General features: G+C 44.4%; 1 protein-coding gene across 1 annotated transcript in view; it reads right to left on the bottom strand.

Annotated features, from left to right (window-relative positions):
* Window positions 1-16,823, bottom strand: part of LOC122791697 — a 1,032,604-nt gene that overhangs the window by 966,097 nt on the left and 49,684 nt on the right. Inside the window, exons 2-3 of the mRNA XM_044059589.1 lie at window positions 11,268-11,353; window positions 11,117-11,159 (exon numbers count right to left, since the gene is read on the bottom strand). Of these exons, the coding sequence (XP_043915524.1) occupies window positions 11,117-11,159; window positions 11,268-11,353 (129 nt within the window). The remainder of the gene's footprint in view (window positions 1-11,116; window positions 11,160-11,267; window positions 11,354-16,823) is intronic.

The raw sequence follows: 16,823 nt of genomic DNA, 5'->3' as shown, positions 1-16,823 counted from the left end.
ATTTTATAATAGTGTTTTTTTTTTTTGTTAGGAGATGAGGGTTCTCTGAAGGGTCAACGAATACCACCAATTAGATTACAGCAAGTTCAAAAACAGTGACAACTTCCATGGGGCATCCAAAAAAAATGTGATAAGGTGTCGGTATGTTCTGAACCTGGACCCACAGACAAGGAAATCTGGTAAATAATAACATTTCTCCATCTTCTGAGAAGACTTGACAGCATGATCTTTCTCATTTTTTCTCATTCTTTTTCTTTCACCTGCCTGCAGTATCAAAGGTACTGGTGAAGGTGTGATTAATGTCAGCTTTAGAGGGGACATGCATATATCTAAAATTATATGGCTCAGTATACTTCAAAGAGAAAAAAGACTGCCTTTGCAGTGTCTTTGACTATGGTAAAGTATACACTAGAGAAGACCTTGTGAAGTTGTGATCAAAGACTTGCATATGTGATGGACCTGACATTTCTAGTGTTGATCACACTGGCAAAGGAGAAAATGATGTCTACCCTTTCAAGATACTACAAGCAACTGTCCCTCTGGGGATGTTCTCCATGCATTCCTCATCCTACCTGGAAGTGGATGATTGCTATTCATGGAAGGCTAACATATCTTGCTCTGATGCATACAACTGCAACAGTACCAGTTGCTTCACTGTTGAAACTGGGAAAGCTAACCCAGCAGATTCCTTTTTGGACTATTTTGTGACTGACTTGTGAGACACTGATGTGAGCACAGTTGACGTACTTCATTAGTGGAGCCTGACGAGAGCCACCATTTTTTTCAGATTTTTCTGTTGCTGTCTCCTTTCATCAAACATACTTTCTTTCTCTTTTATTTCCTCATCGTCGTGTTTGCTTGGCCACATTCACCGTATTATACTCTCCTCAACTTTACATTGTTATGTAAGTTCATTTTACTACTGTGTAACAATTAATAAATGAGTCTAAATTTTAGTCTAAACACTCATGTTGATAGACCTTTGAATGATTTTTCGTATCACTGAATTGCCAGTAATATGATTATAATATGTTCATGTGTTGACTATTCATCTGTCTTGTCACTTTTTTTGTTTTCTCACTAGTGTGTGATCAATCAATCATACCTTTTTTTCTCCTTGTATGTTCAAATGATTCATTACAGTATGTGTGTGTGTGTGTGTGTGTGTATGTGTGTGTGTCACTCTCCCTCTGTATCTTGTGAAGCTTTTGTCCCAAGGACTCTGCTAATTCAGGTTTTCCTCCCACTTGAACATTCCTGATCAACAAAATGAATGAATGAATCAATCGATCCCCACACAAAACAGGTAAAAGTCTTCTGAGGCAATCTGAAAGGGCCACTGAAGCAGGGCACACACACATTCCAAACATAATACAGTGTCAACTGTGGACATGGACAAACAAAAGGGACTACAAAAAAAATAACTAATTTATTTGTGAAAATAATGGAAAATAATAACTTTTCAGTAAAACTGCCACATTTGATAACTACATTAATCTTGTTGCAGGATGTGACATTTGTCACTTAAATCTGAAAGAGAGAATCTTCTATTATTTTCACTAAGAAACACATTATTTTTGTAGTTCCTTTGGTATCTGTCCACTTCTACTGTTGCAGCTTTTTCTGTTTGGGCGTAGTAACATTAGAACACAGCCAAGTGACAAATTATTTTGAACAGATGAGAACTGATCTGTTAAGAAGCCACTGCTAGTTAGAAAGGGACCATGTGTGGACAAATAGTGCTACTGACAGCCTTGCACTGGTCAGCAAAGAAGAACCTGAAAGGAACACAAAAACTGACTGGAACAGATGCTGCTTTTGTGGTGAGTAACCCAAAAAATGTATGGCTTTCTGCTATCTGGATCTTTTTCAAAGTAATATTAATCCAATAACCGTTAATGGTTTCATTGTCTCTTAAGGACTATCATACGTCACAAAAAACGAACATGACAGTGGCAACACCATGGTACATGAGAGATGAATTTACCTAATTTAACAGCAGTGTTTAAGCAGTATGGGCCTCAGTTAACCAGCACAAATCAACATCCATTTAGATTTGTATGTGCCTACATCTCACACCTCCTGAAAATCAAGTACAGTAATAAAAATAACTACGGCTAAGTACGCTTACTCAGTAATGGGGACTATAATCTTTTCAGAAATCAAATGTCACATTACTGGTATGCCTATCTATCAAATACATATGTTTACAGAACACTACAGAAACACTACAGGTTTGTGCAATACATTCTTGCTTGTTTTTGTTTATAATATCGAGACACTATGTAGCCAAAAATAAAAATACATATTTACAGGCATATGTTTAACTTAAAGACAACTTAACTAGAATTCAACAACCAACATTCCTTGAGGTCCTGGTTCTTTCCCTGTCTGGCTTTACTCACGCATTTATCAGGGGAAGAGAGGTTAAAGATCTGCTCCAGGCTGCACTCAACCCTTTCTGTTTTAAGAATGTCTAAAGTTGCCATTACTGGATCTTAAACCAGCAGTTAAACACTAAATCCTGCATCCTTAAACCTTGTTCTGTGGTGCATGAATGCATAAGTTCAAACTGCTCATTCCAGTTCTGCTATATCATCTTTGTCATTATAATGCTCCTGATCCTGATGGATTTGTTGATGCTTACAGACAAGCACTCACTTCATAAGTTCATAGGTTCTTACTAATCTTATGGCCAAGGTGACCATTGAGAAGCTCAGCCACATCATCCAAAACTACTGGGACACTAACAATCTCTCCCATTAACTAGACTTTCCCCACATATCTAGGTGAAAATTTGCTATAATCTATCCAGTCATTCAGACAGATTTTAAAGGTTGGTAGGGAAGTACTCTGCCTGAAATGCAAAGGCAACCTATTCCAAAAATAGGGGATATGTTGCTTTAGGTATTTGTTATGCCACCTGGAGTTGTGTTCTGCTTACCAGGTGGCCCTAAGCTATGTACATTCTGTTCTCCTGGTTCAGCAGGAACCTTTGTTTGACCATAATCTTTTTAAACTCAGGAGGGAGACATAAGTTAGAACACAACAGATGTCATTCTGGTCTGCTTAAGGGCAAGCTTGAACTGGATTCACGTCTGTCTGAATATTAAGCTGACATAAACTGCAAGAAATCTCACAACTGTTTTTCTGGTGAAATCTCTGCTGCAACCATTTGTTCATCAGATCTGTTCTGTGTCGGTAGGGTATTTGTGCAGTCCACACTAGCTCAGCACCTGGAAGGTCTTATCATCTAATGAATGTGAGCTCACTGCCTGATACTCTACTGCCAAGACTGTCCTTATCAGATCATCACTATCATACACTGTCACTTGTCAGCGGCCCTTGAGTCTGCCTCCTGGATGTTGCGAATTTGCTATATCTCACTATGATTATTTTATCTGTAAAATCTGAAACATACATACTGATTCCACTAGGGGTCACAGTTTTTCCCAGACTATCACGATCTCACCTGAAGAAGTTTTTTTTCACTTCAGCTATAGGAGACCTTGGTTACTCCCACAGTCATATCTTTCTATTGTTATACAGTCTGCCACTCCTTAATTGGGCACCCCCTCAAAACACTTAAATAACACTTTTATATAAAAAACGTTATTTACAAATTACACTAGTTTAAAAAAACTTTCCTTTTCTCAGATTGTGTATATTGAAACATTGTGAAACATTAACTTGAATTTATAACTATTTGCCATGTGAACTTGATACGTACATAATCAACTGATGCCAAAATTGCTTTAATTTGCAAAAATATATATAAAAAAATATACATGTATATATGACAAAAGCTATTTTATATATAGAAAACTACATTGATAGTGATAACTTCTTGTGATAAAATACCTTAAAAGTGTTATTTAAGTGTTTTTCACTTTAATACCTGAATTATAATATCAATGTTCAAGAGAATAACATCATTTCCTGTATAATGATTATAAAACCAGGATGTAGGGAGGCGTCCTGTTTTTTTCTGAAGAAGTCCACGTGATATTAAAGTGGAAGAAAGCTTAAAATACGATCCGACTGTGTGGCCACTTTCTTTTTCACCTCTGGTTGCTGATAAGTAGTTTGTTTTAGCTACCAGAAAGAGTGTCTTCCATGATAGCAATTTTAAAGAACAGGAGGCTGCAGGTTCGAAAGGGGGTAGCATCAAAGAACTAAGAACTAAATTTAGGTCCCAAGGAGGAGGAGGATTTCTTAAAGGAGGTCTGAGTAGAAAAACTCCCTTCAAAAAAGCTTTGCAAAGCTTGTGGGACATTATGGCAGACTCTGAAATACCCACATGAAAGTTAGAAATAGCTGCCAATTGAACTTTAAGAGTAGAAGGAGATGAACCTGCATGGAAGAGTTCAGCTAGAAAATCAAGGACCATTTGGATGGAAGCAGTGAAAGGATCTATGTCCCTTCCTTGAGCCCAATAGGCGAAACGTTTCCACTTACTCAAATAAATCTTTCGAGTGGAAGATTTATGGGAAGCTATCAAAATATCTCGAACAGAGTGAGATATTTGAGGAAGCCTGGCTAAGGTTGGAATTGGAGGAACCAAGCAGTGAGGTTCAGAGAGGGAAGGGAGCGATGAAACTGACCCGACTGATGGATCAAAAGATCTGGAACTGGGTCCAGATGCCAAGGTCGCTCCAACAGAAAATGATGTAGAAAGGGGAACCAAACCTGTCGAGGCCAGTAAGGAGCAATGAGGATCAAGGAGGCCTTCTGAGCGATAGCTTTCTGTATCACTTGAGAGATTAGTGGGAATGGAGGAAATGCATACAGAAGTCCCCGGGGCCAAACTTGGACTAGAGCGTCTCTGCTGGGCTGGCCTGGTAACGGGAATAGGGTGAAATAATCTCTGCACTTGCTGTTTTGGGGAGTAGCAAAAAGGTCGCAGCAAGGCTGACCCCACTTCAGAAAAATTTCTCTCACAACAGAGTCTTTCAGAGACCATTAGTGAGGCATGAGGATAGCTCTGCTCAACTTGTCCGCGATTTGATTGGACTTCCCGGGGATGTGCGTTGCTATCAGAAACCGCTGAGAAGAAATCGCCCATTGCCACAGTCTGAGTGCTTCTCGACACAGGGGGTAGGACCTGGTTCCGCCTTCTTTGTTGATATACCACACTACAGACATATTGTCTGTCTGGATTGCTATCGTTCCCAAGGGAAGAGAGTCTTGAAGGGCTTGCAACGCTAAAAGCACTGCTCTCATCTCTAGAACATTTATGTGCAAGTGGCATTCGTTTGGTTGCCATGTGCCCTGGACTGTTCTGCCCTGATAATGCCCCCCCCCCACCCGATCAGGGAGGCGTCCGTTGTCAGAGTAGCAACCGGAGGGGAAGGAACAAAGGGTCTTCCCAAAAAGAGCTGAGGGGAAGACATCCACCACAGAAGATGATTTCTGCATGTCTGCGTAATCATAATGGTGTGGGACATCGGAAGTTGCTGGTATGACCACTGCGTGAAGAGCATCCATTGAAGGATTCTCATGTGGAATCTGGCTAATGGAAGCAGAGGTATGGCAGCCGCCATAATCCCCAACACTTTCAGAACTAACCTGGCTTTGATTCTGTTGCTGCTGAAGAGGAGCGAGACCAGTTTGTGTATGTCTGTTATTCTCTGATCTGTTAGTCTCGCAGACATGTTGACTGTGTCTAGATTTGCGCCTATGAAGGAAATAGTACGACAAGGCGACAAAACAGACTTTTCGCAATTTATTGAAATGCCTAAATTTTGACAAATGCGAAAGGTGTAGTCCCTGGCTATTAGAAGAAGATGCTTGGTGGGAGCTGTGAGGAGCCAGTCGTCCAAATATGGAAACACCTGGAATCCTTGTCATCTCAGGTGAGAAGCTACCACTGCCATGCATTTGGTAAACACCCGGGGGGCAGTGGTGAGACCAAAGGGCAGGGCCCTGAATTGAAAATGACTGGTTCCCAGCCTGAAGCGGAGGAATCTTCTGGAGCGTCTGTTCATTTTTATGTGATAGTACGCATCCTGAAGGTCTATAGAGCACATCCAGTTTCCCTTTCCCAATAGAGGAAGGATGGACTGCAGCGTGACCATCCGAAATCTTGTTTTCTTGACTGACTTGTTCAAGATACTGAGATCCAAAATTGGTCTCCAGTCCCCTGTTTTCTTTGGAACTAAAAAGAACCTGGAGTAGATTCCGGATCCTTGCTGGTCTGCTGGAACTGGCTGAATTGCTCTTTTTGCAAGCAGCTTTGAAATTTCCAAAGCTGCAAGATCCCTTTGAGCGGGTGGAACATCTGGAAGGGATTTTTTTGATTGGTTTGGAATGCGAACGAAGGGAATGGAATAGCCTTCGGAAATGATGGACTGTACCCATTTGTCTTGAGTCAGGGATAGCCAGGCTTCTGGGTACAGTGACAATCTTCCCCCGACTGCCTCCAAAGGTGGGCAGTCGGGCAACATCTCAGGGATGCTGAAAGGGCTTATCAGAGAAGGTTTCTCGATTGCCCTGGTTCTGTGGACCCCCCCCTGCCTCTAGGGCGATGTCTACCATTGTTGTTCCCCCCTCTGCCTCTGGCTGGGAACCGACTCTGTGCGTCAGGCGAAGTCCCTTGAGATTGTTTGCGGAACCACATTTTTCCACTTTTCTGGCCTTTGGGGTAAGGTCTAGAAGGAGTAGAAAAACGGACTCCGACGGCAGAAAGAGTCTTGCCATCCGTCTCGCACCTAGTCAAGGTTTCTTTCACTTGAGGACCAAAAAGAGATGATCCATCAAACGGGGAATTAGTGAATGACGTTTTAAAGGGGTCCGCAAAGTTGCATAGCCGCATCCAGGCATGCCTGAGTAAGGCCACACCTGTCCCTGCGGCTCTGCTCGCTCCATCAGCCGCGTAAGAAAGGAGGCGCATGGAGGAGTTAGCTATGGAGTTCAGGGTAGCCAGCTGAGTGTTCATCTTGTCTTGAAAACCCGCAGCCGTAGGATCCTTCAACATGTCACTCGCTTCTTTGATCAAGTCTCTTTGAAGACGAGTGAAATGGCATAGGTAGTTCAGCGAACGCATAGCAAAGGTCGCTGACGAGAACATCCGCTTCCGTACCTGTCCATAGACCTAGATTCTTTGTTAGGGGGATGAACAGGCACTGAAGGATCAGCAAGTTCCTTCTTGGTGGCAGCAGCTACCACCATAGCATCCACAGAAACACCTTTTGTGAGAAATTGCTTGTCAGTTGGTGCTGTTATAAATTTGGAAGGTCTCCTGGGGGTAGGGTCCACTGAATCAGGAGCCGTCCAGGCCTTCTTTGCAACCACCTGCATGAGGGGATCAAAGGGGGGGGACACCCAGGAGGTGGAAGGGCGAGAGCCAAACGCCTCAAGATACACAGATTCATCCTCCGAAGGGTTAAGGGCTGGCCAATTTCCCCTCTGTTTCAGGATCTCTAGAATGTCTGCGAAAGAGACATCTTCAGAAGGGGAACGTGGGAAACCCTCGGAATCCTCTAAATCTGTGTCAGAGGTGACAGACTCAGGTGAGTCTATGTGCTTCCTCTTACACTTTCTCTTCCTAGGGGGCTCCCCTGCCAATTCAGGGGAGGCCTCGGAAGAGGATGAGATCCCCACAGGGGATTCTTGAGGAGCTGGCTCTCTGCGGTCTGGGATGAGGGAGTGAGTAGACATAACCAAAGGCACCGAAGAAGGAGGGGCGGACGGAGCCGACTGTGGAGTCGAACAAGGTTCCAACACACTCCGCATGACCTCGAACGCACCCCTGTCAGGCAGAGCCAGAGGTCCCCGCTCCGAGAAGCTGAGAACCTCCCTCGGCGCCGACAGAGATGGCTCCGAGGCCGATGTCGGAGCCGAACTCACCAGCGCCGAAGCACCGAGAGGGAGAGGGGGGTCGGACAAGGGTCCGATGCCACTCACCCCCTCGGAGCCGACGAGGCAAGCCCGGCGCCGAGATTCTTCAAAAGAAGAAATCGGAGCCGACGACGGAGCCGAAGACAATTGTATCGGCTCCGACGCTACCACAGTCTCGGGCCCGAGACGCCCCGGCTCCGAGCTCAAAGGAGTCAGAGGAGGAATATTTATTGGAACAAGTTGAGGCATCGACTGATGAGTCGGACTCTGGAGCATTTGGGCCAGTGCCTCGGACTTCAAAAGTCTACTCACTACCCTCTGGAGGTCGTGATCTGAGAGCCTCGATGACCTGGAGGAGTGAGATCTGTGGCTCCGTTCAGACAGCAGGGGAGATGCTGGAGCCGAATGAACGGAGCCAAGGGACGGTGACCTCAATCTCTTTCTAGATGTCGGCTCTGATGGTCTGATCGGAGCCGACCCAGGAATCTCTAATGCCTCGGCTCCGGCCGGAGCCGAGGAAACCACAGATACTGCAGTCAAAGACTCATTGGCTCCAGCCGGAGCCGATGAAGCAGTAGGCTTCGAAGCCTTAGGCCTCGACTCTGAAGCTGGAGCCGAGGTCTTGGAAGCCTTAGAAGGTTTCCCCGATGACACAGAAAGGGAACCTTCAGGCTTAATCAAACCCCTTAAAATGAGTTTATTTTTTCTCTCCTGCAGGACTCTAGGGCTGAAGCCATGGCATACAGCACAAGAGTCCTGCAGGTGTAAAGGTCCCAGGCAATACACACAAGAAGTGTGACCGTCTGTCAGAGACATTTTCTGACAGCACGAGTCACACTTCTTGAAGCCTGAGACCTTTGTATCCTTGGACATACTCAAGGAACTGAAGTGTAATCACACACAGAGAACACACACACACAGATTACACTGAAGGGAATTATTTAAACTAAAGGTAAGTTAAGTTAAAACTCCCTAATCAAACACATACACACCCTAAGGATAGGGAAGGAAGGGCCCGAAGGCCTTAGGGAAAGAACTATAAGTTCTTTAGAAAAAAAGGGGGCTGGATAAAAAGGTAGAAGGGATAATATCCACTACACTAAGGGGAAAGAAAAATACACTAAGCTAGCTTAAGTTTAAAGAATTTAAACTAGTCTAACTTTCACTAACCTGGAGCCGGTAGAAAACACACCTCGATCGCTGTAGCGGCAAACGAGATCTGAGGTAACTCACGCCTAGCATTGTGGGATATAAGGGGAGCCTCGTGCCGGTGGAACCAACTCTCGAGCTTTTAGAGTGGCCGAGTCGGAGCCGAGGTCGGCTCCGAACCCATCCAGCAAGAATGAAGGCGAGATAGACAACTTAACATCGCTTGCTACAGTTTATGCCTCACATGATGAATCACTGAAGCACTTCAGCCCTGACCACAAAAGTAGTATCAGAATTAATTTCTGAATGCCTGTACTGCACTACCAACAGCTCAGAATCCGCCAATTATACTCCTAAACACACTGAGCCTGGGGCGACTGCTCCTTTTGCCCAACCCTATGTACAACTCTGGTTGCTGTCATTCTCAAAAAGGCTATCTCAATAATTATTGTCCTATCTCAAACCTTCCCTTTGCTGATAAGGTATTTGAGAAAGCAGTGTACATCCAGTTGGAATTAAACCTAATCCTCCCCCACCCGGGTTTAGAGCTAGACAGAGAACTGAGACAGCTTTTACCACAGTCTTTAATGGTCTCCTAGTTGCAAGGGACCAATATTACTATCGCATCTTGGTCCTTTTTGATCTGTTATTGGCTTTTAATGGATCAGGCTGGCTATTCATTTGGACTGTATAGAGAATTACTGGGGTATTTCTTGTGCTGTTCTAGACTGGTCTGCTTCTTACCTTTGCGGATGCACTGACAGGGTGGTGTCTGTAGTTAATTATTCTTCCTCCAACACTTTACATTGTGAGGTTATGCTGGGTTCCACTGGTCCCTATCTTTTCGATGTATACCTCCTGCCACTGGAAGTCTTTATTTGTTGGACTGATCTACAACAGCATTGCTATGCTGATGACATCCCGCTTTACCTGCCATTCCCACAAGACTCTATGTCTGCTCTCAGCCCCTTGGCTACTGACCTAGAATGCATCCCTTACTGGATGGTCAGTATTAGGCTTAAGCACTGTTGTCCATGCAACTCTCAGGGATTCCTCTGTGCTAGTCTTGTTCAACAGTATCTACTACAATGGTGAAATGCTTTGTTTAGTGTCAAATGTGCACGATCTTGGACTGACTATTGATGACAGGCTGTTTGTTAAGCACCACATCTTGGCTGCTGTCAATTCCTCTTGCTTCCATCACTGAAATATTATCTGATCAAGCACCTTATTCCAGCTTCTGATCTCTTTACTGTACTGCATGAACTTGTCTCTTCTTGTCTTGACTATTGCAGTGTTCTATACCCAGGGCTGCCTGATATAGAAATTGTTCATTTACAGCTGGAGCAGAAACTCACCACCTGGTTACTTACTGGGGTCTCTAAGTTCCAACATCTTACATAAGTCCTGTAGAATCTGCACTGGCTACCCAAAACGTAACAGATAGTTTATAAAGTTCTCGTCTTAGTCTACCTAGTCCTTCATGGCTTGGACCCCCCTCTTGGCATTGTTGTGTTAGTATAGGATGAGTAAACCCTTGCATTCTGCCTCTCAAGGGATGCTAGCAGTTTCTTTGGGCTGCCTGGAGTCCTCTGGCATTTAGGCATTTAGTTATCAAGGCCCCTATTTGCAACCTGTCTGTCTGAGGGTTTCACCAACTCTTACTCATTTTAAGTGGGAATTGAAGACCCATCTCTTTGAATTAGCATACAGCTGGCCTAAGTCTCCATGTAACTCTAACTTGCACATTTGAGGGCTTTATTTGCAACCTTTAATTGGCTTCTTTAATAGTTTCTACTTGTAGGTTATTCTGAATCACCTTTTTTCACATTTTATTTATGTTACAGTTTCTGCGTTATACTTCATCTATTCTTTTGTTATTATTTGTACTAGTGTGTTCTAATTGTTAAACTGCTGTTTAATTTCATTGATACAGGGTTTGGTGACAGGTACTTAAAACTGAATTTGAAGCTGAAACTGAGCCATAGTTGTTGTTCAGCAAGATGGGAGAAAATACACATTCAAAAGCTAGTGTTCTAACCTGATGTATACACTTCTCGCAAGCAAATCTGTGCCTGTCCCATGCAGTTGGTTTACTTCAATTATTTAATTGCATTACATTTCTTACCTTTTCTTCCACTGCACTGAGGGTAGCAGGCAGCTCCTTCTCACTGAAATGACAGAAGAAAATTTATCAAGTAAGCACTGTACTCTGTATTCTACAAAATAACAGTAACCCACTCCTGAGACACCCCAAAAGTTCAGATTAACAAACTTACTGCAAGAACCCAAATCTGTCCATGATCTTGTAAACAGTGAAATCTGCATCTTCCCAGGGGTCAATTTCTGCTCCTGCATGTCGACCCTGAAATAGAAAAACAAAACCAGTAACAATAATGTTAGTAATTACGTGTTAAACATTTGCTGTGGAGAAGATACTGTGCCTAGTCCTGTAAAGGAAAGATCACATTTAGAAAATTACTTCTATGAGAAATGCTTTTCAGAACTGGGAGACAAGCTAAGAAACAGTAAAAACGTAATGCTTGTTGAAATAAAACAGCAAGCTATTACTTCATTTTATTAATCTTTACATTGATATATGTTTTAAAATGAAAACTAGCAGTAGTCATCCTGGCGTCATTAAGAGTATCACTGTCTTTATCGAATGTGTCTGAATGGGTCTACCTGAGATGGTCGACAAGCCATTTGATCGACTTTCATTTGGTCGACAATTCATTTGGTCGACAGGCAGATTTGCCCCCCTCCCCAATGTTGTGAAACCCTGGAGTTGATATATATAGTTAGGGGGTGTGTGGGGGGCACATAAAACTGCTTGTCGACCAAATGAACTGTCGACCAAATGAAAGTCGATCATATGGCCTGTTGACCATGTGATAGGGATCCGTCTGAATTATACCTCTCATCAACAGGTAGGCAAATATTCTAATCAGGGCTGCACAAATTCTAGAGGTTCTAACTCATGAATGTTTTGAGTAAAGCCCCAGAACGATCTTCAGAGTTTAATAACATCAACCATATCAGATGCAAGATGGGTGCAGCATAAGGCCAAATCAGTCTGCACACTAGAAATACAAAATTGATATATGCAAAAGCCTAGCATGGTTGTGTACTGTAAAAATAAGACAATAGTGCCGTACACAGATAATACAGCACAATTAGGGACTGAGCAGTCACAGTCTCTTTCCCATTAATTTTAAAATTAATCAAGATGCCTCTCCAACATATTGAACAGCATTTTTCATACTAGTATAATATTGTAGATAACGCAGTTTATATGCCAAAGCTGTTCACTTGTTTGCTTGTATTCTTTGTTTCGTTTTGGTATCCACTGACCTCTTATTTACAGGATTCCGAACATAATGGGATTCCTTTCACAGCACTCACCTATTGCCATGCAGTCAATTAGGTGTTAGTCTCCCAATGTTTTCCCAAGTGGGTGTGGTGTCCAGTATATTATAGTATAGTATAAAGTACAGTTGTGTACATTTACCATAAATGTAGATGTTCGAGTGTATTCACTGTTGCAGTCATCTCATTTGGGTTATCCCTGCCAGGGTAGCCCTCGGCCGGTCCGAATACCAGAGGCTTAGTATTTCTGCATTGGTTGCTGTCACTTCAGGACTGACGTCAGGTCGTCAGCAGTATAAAGTAAGGTAGCCAATGCCATTACATCAGTTTTTCTTGCCCTAGCTTGTCAGGAGTCCCCAAGTAGGAGCCAGGTTCTGGTGGAAGAACCTCACCAGTAGAAAGTAAATACCAATATGTCCCTTGTAAGGAGGGAAAAGAGGGAGGGAAACCAGGAATGCAACAGTGAATACACTCAAACATCTATATTTATGGTAAGTGTATACACCTGTACTAGGTTCTTTGTGTTTCACTGTTGCAGTCATCACACTTGGGTTGATTCCCAAAGTTGAGGAAATTGGTGTAGGCAGTCAAGGAACCTAGGGGCTGGCTAGGATGCCCTGCAAGATTGCAGAGGCAAACCCTGCCCTGGATTTGGAGAAAAGAAGCAGGTGGTAATGTCAGGTAAAATTGTGAACAGATGTCCAGGTGGCAGCCTCCAGGATGTCCCTGGTGGGGACTCCTCTGAGGAAAGCTGCAGAGGTGGAGGCTGCTCTGGTGGAGTGAGTCTTGACCCCCTTGAGGGAGGCTTTCCATGTTGTTTGTAGCAGAAATGGATGCAGTGTGTTATCCATCTGGAAATGGTTTGTTTGGAGATGGCTTTGTCTTCTGCCCCTGTAGCAAAGCTAGCCAGCAATTGATCAGACTTTCTGAAGGATTTAGTCCTGTCTAGATAGAATCTGAGCTGTCTGTGCACATCTAGAGAGTGCAGGATCCTGTCCCCCTTGTTCTGGGGATTAGGAAAAAAGGTGGGCAAATGAATGGATTGGTTGAGAGCCACACTGGACACCACCTTGGGCATGAAGGATGGGTTAGTTCTGAGTGATACGCACTCAGCATGGAAGATGATGAAGGATTCCACAGCCATGAGCACTTGCAGCTCAGAGACTCTTCTGGCTGAAGTGACGGCCAGAAGGAAAGCTGTCTTCCAGGAGAGAAATTTTAGCTCTGCAGAAGAAGCTGGTTCAAAAGGGGGTAGGGGTGAGCTTTTCCAACATAAAGTTAAGGTCCCAAGCTGGGGTTGGTGCTCTTCTGGGAGCCTCATGTTGCTAGCCCCTCTTAAGAACTGTTTGATTAAAGGGTGTGAGAAAAGGGGCTGCTCAGTGGGGAAATGAGCAGAGATAGCAGAGGCATGAATTTTTATAGAGGAGAAAGAGAAGTCACTGTGTAGTAGGTCAGCTAAGTAATCCAGGATGAGAGGGAGGGACGGCTGTGCCATATTGGTTCTCTTAGCCTGGATCCAGATGCAGAACCTTTTCCATTTATCAGCATAAGATTTTCTAGTGCTAGGGTGTCAAGACTCACATATAACATCTGTAACATGTTTACTGAGGGTGGCAGATTGATAAAGGGTTAGGGAATAAGCCAAGCTGCCAAACTGAGTGTCTGCAATTGGGGATGCATGAATTCCCCTTCCCTCTGGGTCAGGAGGTTTGGAATCTGAGGAAGATGCCATGGTGGCAGTGGGGAAAGGCTGCGCAGCAAGGGGTACCATTGCTGGTGAGGACAGTCTGGAGCTATAAAATTTGTCCTTGGATTTTCCTCCTTTCTTTTGAGCAGTACCCTGGGGATGAGAGGTAGTGGAGGGAAGGCATAGACCGATAAATTGACCCAGGAGAAGGAGAGGGTATCCATTTTCCAAGCCATGCAGTGATGTTCCCTGGTGCATAATTTGCTGTGCTGATGGTTGGTGTGGGAGACAAAGAGAGAGTTATTAGGGTGAAAGTTCTTCTGTTGAGCTGCCACTCGTGTGGGTCCAGAAGATTTCTGCTTAATTGGTCTGCCAGAGAGTTGAGAGAACCTGGTAGGACTTGTGCTACAGGTGCAGTTGTATGGCAGAGGCTGTGTGCCAAAGGCCAGCTTGCACAGACGGTAGGAGTGAGTCCCTCCCTGCTTGTTGATATACCACATCACAGTGGTGCTGTCTGTTTGATCAGGAGAGCCCCTGGGGAGAGAAGGGGCTTGAAAGCTATCAAGGCATGCTGGACAGCCATCATCTCTTTCTGACTGATGTGCAGTTCGATTTGCTGCCAGATCCATTGGCCCTGTATGCACCTGCCGTCCAGGTGTGCACCCCAAGCATAGTCTGATGAATCTGTGGTGATGGTCTGGGCGGCGAGGGCGTGGTTAGAAAGGTAGTCCCTTGTTGTGGGAGCATGCTGTTGCCCACCAAAAAAAATATTTTCTGAGGCAAGGAATTATAGGCTTAAGAGTCTCCAGGTCTTGAGAGTATGGACACCAAAGGCTTTTTAGGTAACACTGAAGTTTCCTCATATGCATTCTTGCATATTGAATGAGTAGTATGTAAAATGCCATGAACCCCAGAGCTTGCAGGACCTTCCTTGCAGATAACTGGGGTCTGGTAGCTAGTTGAGAGAAGAAGGCTATCAGGAAAATTTGTTTTTCTGGTGTAAGGAATGCCATCTGGGATGCTGTGTCCAGGCTTGATACCAGGAAGATAATCCTTTGGGTGGGCACCTGTTTGGATTTCTTTTCGTTGACTGTGTACCCTAGGGAGGTTAGTACAGTCTTTACAAAGGCCAGGTGCTTGAGCAGCTTTTCCTGGCTGTCTGCCTGAATAAGGCAGTCATCTAAGTATGGATAAATCTGGATATTCCTTTGTCTGCAAAAGGCAATGGCCGGAGCCAGACATTTTGTGAAAACTCTGGGAGCAGCAGATAAGCCAAAGGGAAGCGCAGAGAACTGAAAGTGTTGAGATCCTCCCCTGAATCAGAGATATTTCCTGCATGATTCCCTGATACGAATGTGGAGGTAGGCCTCTTTTAGATCTAGGGTGGCTAACCAAGCGTCCTTGGACAGCATGGGTAGCAGCTGCTGGAGGCTAAGCATTTTGAATTTTGGGATCACCAGGAAGGTGTTTAGAATGGATAGATCCAGGATGAGACACCAGGTTCCCTCTTTTCTGGGTACCAGAAAAGGTCTGGAGTACAAACCTTGGTCTATCTTTTCTGCAGGAACATGCACTACTGCCCTCACAGAAAGCAGGGAAATGATTTGCTTTTGAGCCTCTGCCCACTGGTTTGGAGGTAGATCTCGGAATCCTTTTGGGGTTGGAAGGGTGTGGAAGGAACATTTGGTATCCCTAAGACACTATGTTGAGAGCCCAGTGATCACTGGTAATGGTAGCCCAGGTGCTTGCATGAAAGGAGAATTTTCCTCCTAGGGGTAAGTGAAGATAGGCAGATGGAGGGGGTGGGGGAGGTGAGTCATTGTGAGTTCTTACCATAAGCGGGTGGCTTAGAACTCCCTGGTTTTGAAGTGGAGGTAGTCCACTGCTTAGATCTCTGCATTCCCTGTGGCTGGGGGACCTGGTTCCCCTGGGACTGGGCTTGACTGGCTTGGTGGGAGCAGGAAAAGACCAGTGCTTGGTGGGACAATGCCTGCAGAACCTGGGTGGCTGGGCCTGTAAGAAATCCTTAACTGTCTGCACAGATTTTGATTTTTCTTCCATCTTTTTTAAGACCTCTTCTGCCTTAGTGCCAAATAAGCTGTCTTTGTGCAAGGGGGCATCCAAACATTTAGATGTGACATGGTCTGGCAAGGGCTGTTCCTTAGGCCATGCATGCCTTCTAATGATAGATCCAGTGACTGCTGCCCTGCAAGAAGCTTCTAGGGCATCAAAACCACAGTGCAAGGTGTGTTTAGTTACTTGACTTGCAGAATGCATTAACTCTTGAAACTCTTTAGACTCTGCACAAGCAGAAAAGGAAGACATTTTTTGTTTGAGGAGTTCCAGGGTATGTTGCTGAAATTTTAGCATACAGAACTGACAGTTTAGTGTCCTGATAGCAACAGTAGCGGTGGTGTATACTTTTTTACCCCATCTATCTAGTGCTCGGGAATCCCTATCTGAGGGGGGTGGGATTCTTAGCAGAGGTTGCATTAATCCCTTTAAGCCCTTGAGAAATTACCTCAGGGTCAGCAGTAGGATTTTTAAAAAGAAATTTATGTGAGTCAGGGACTCTATAGTACCTGGTTTTCTGGGTGCAGGAAGGAGGGTGTCAGGAGTGAAGCTGGATTCCAGGAAAACATCCTCCACAACATCCTGAACTGGGGGGATGGCCAAGGGTCTGTGCTGTGGAAGATCTAAGAATTCCCTGAGTCTCTTTTTAGACGGAGTGTAGTCTTGACTCTCCCATTGGAAATGCTCCCTTAAGGTATGAAGGGTT

The sequence above is a fragment of the Protopterus annectens genome, chromosome 17.part0 (assembly GCF_019279795.1).
Source record: "Protopterus annectens isolate FY-2018-M chromosome 17.part0, PAN1.0, whole genome shotgun sequence".
NCBI classification, from domain to species: Eukaryota; Metazoa; Chordata; order Ceratodontiformes; family Protopteridae; genus Protopterus; species Protopterus annectens.
Note: the sequence above shows the minus strand (reverse complement) of the source record. Positions and strands in the feature narration are given on the sequence as shown.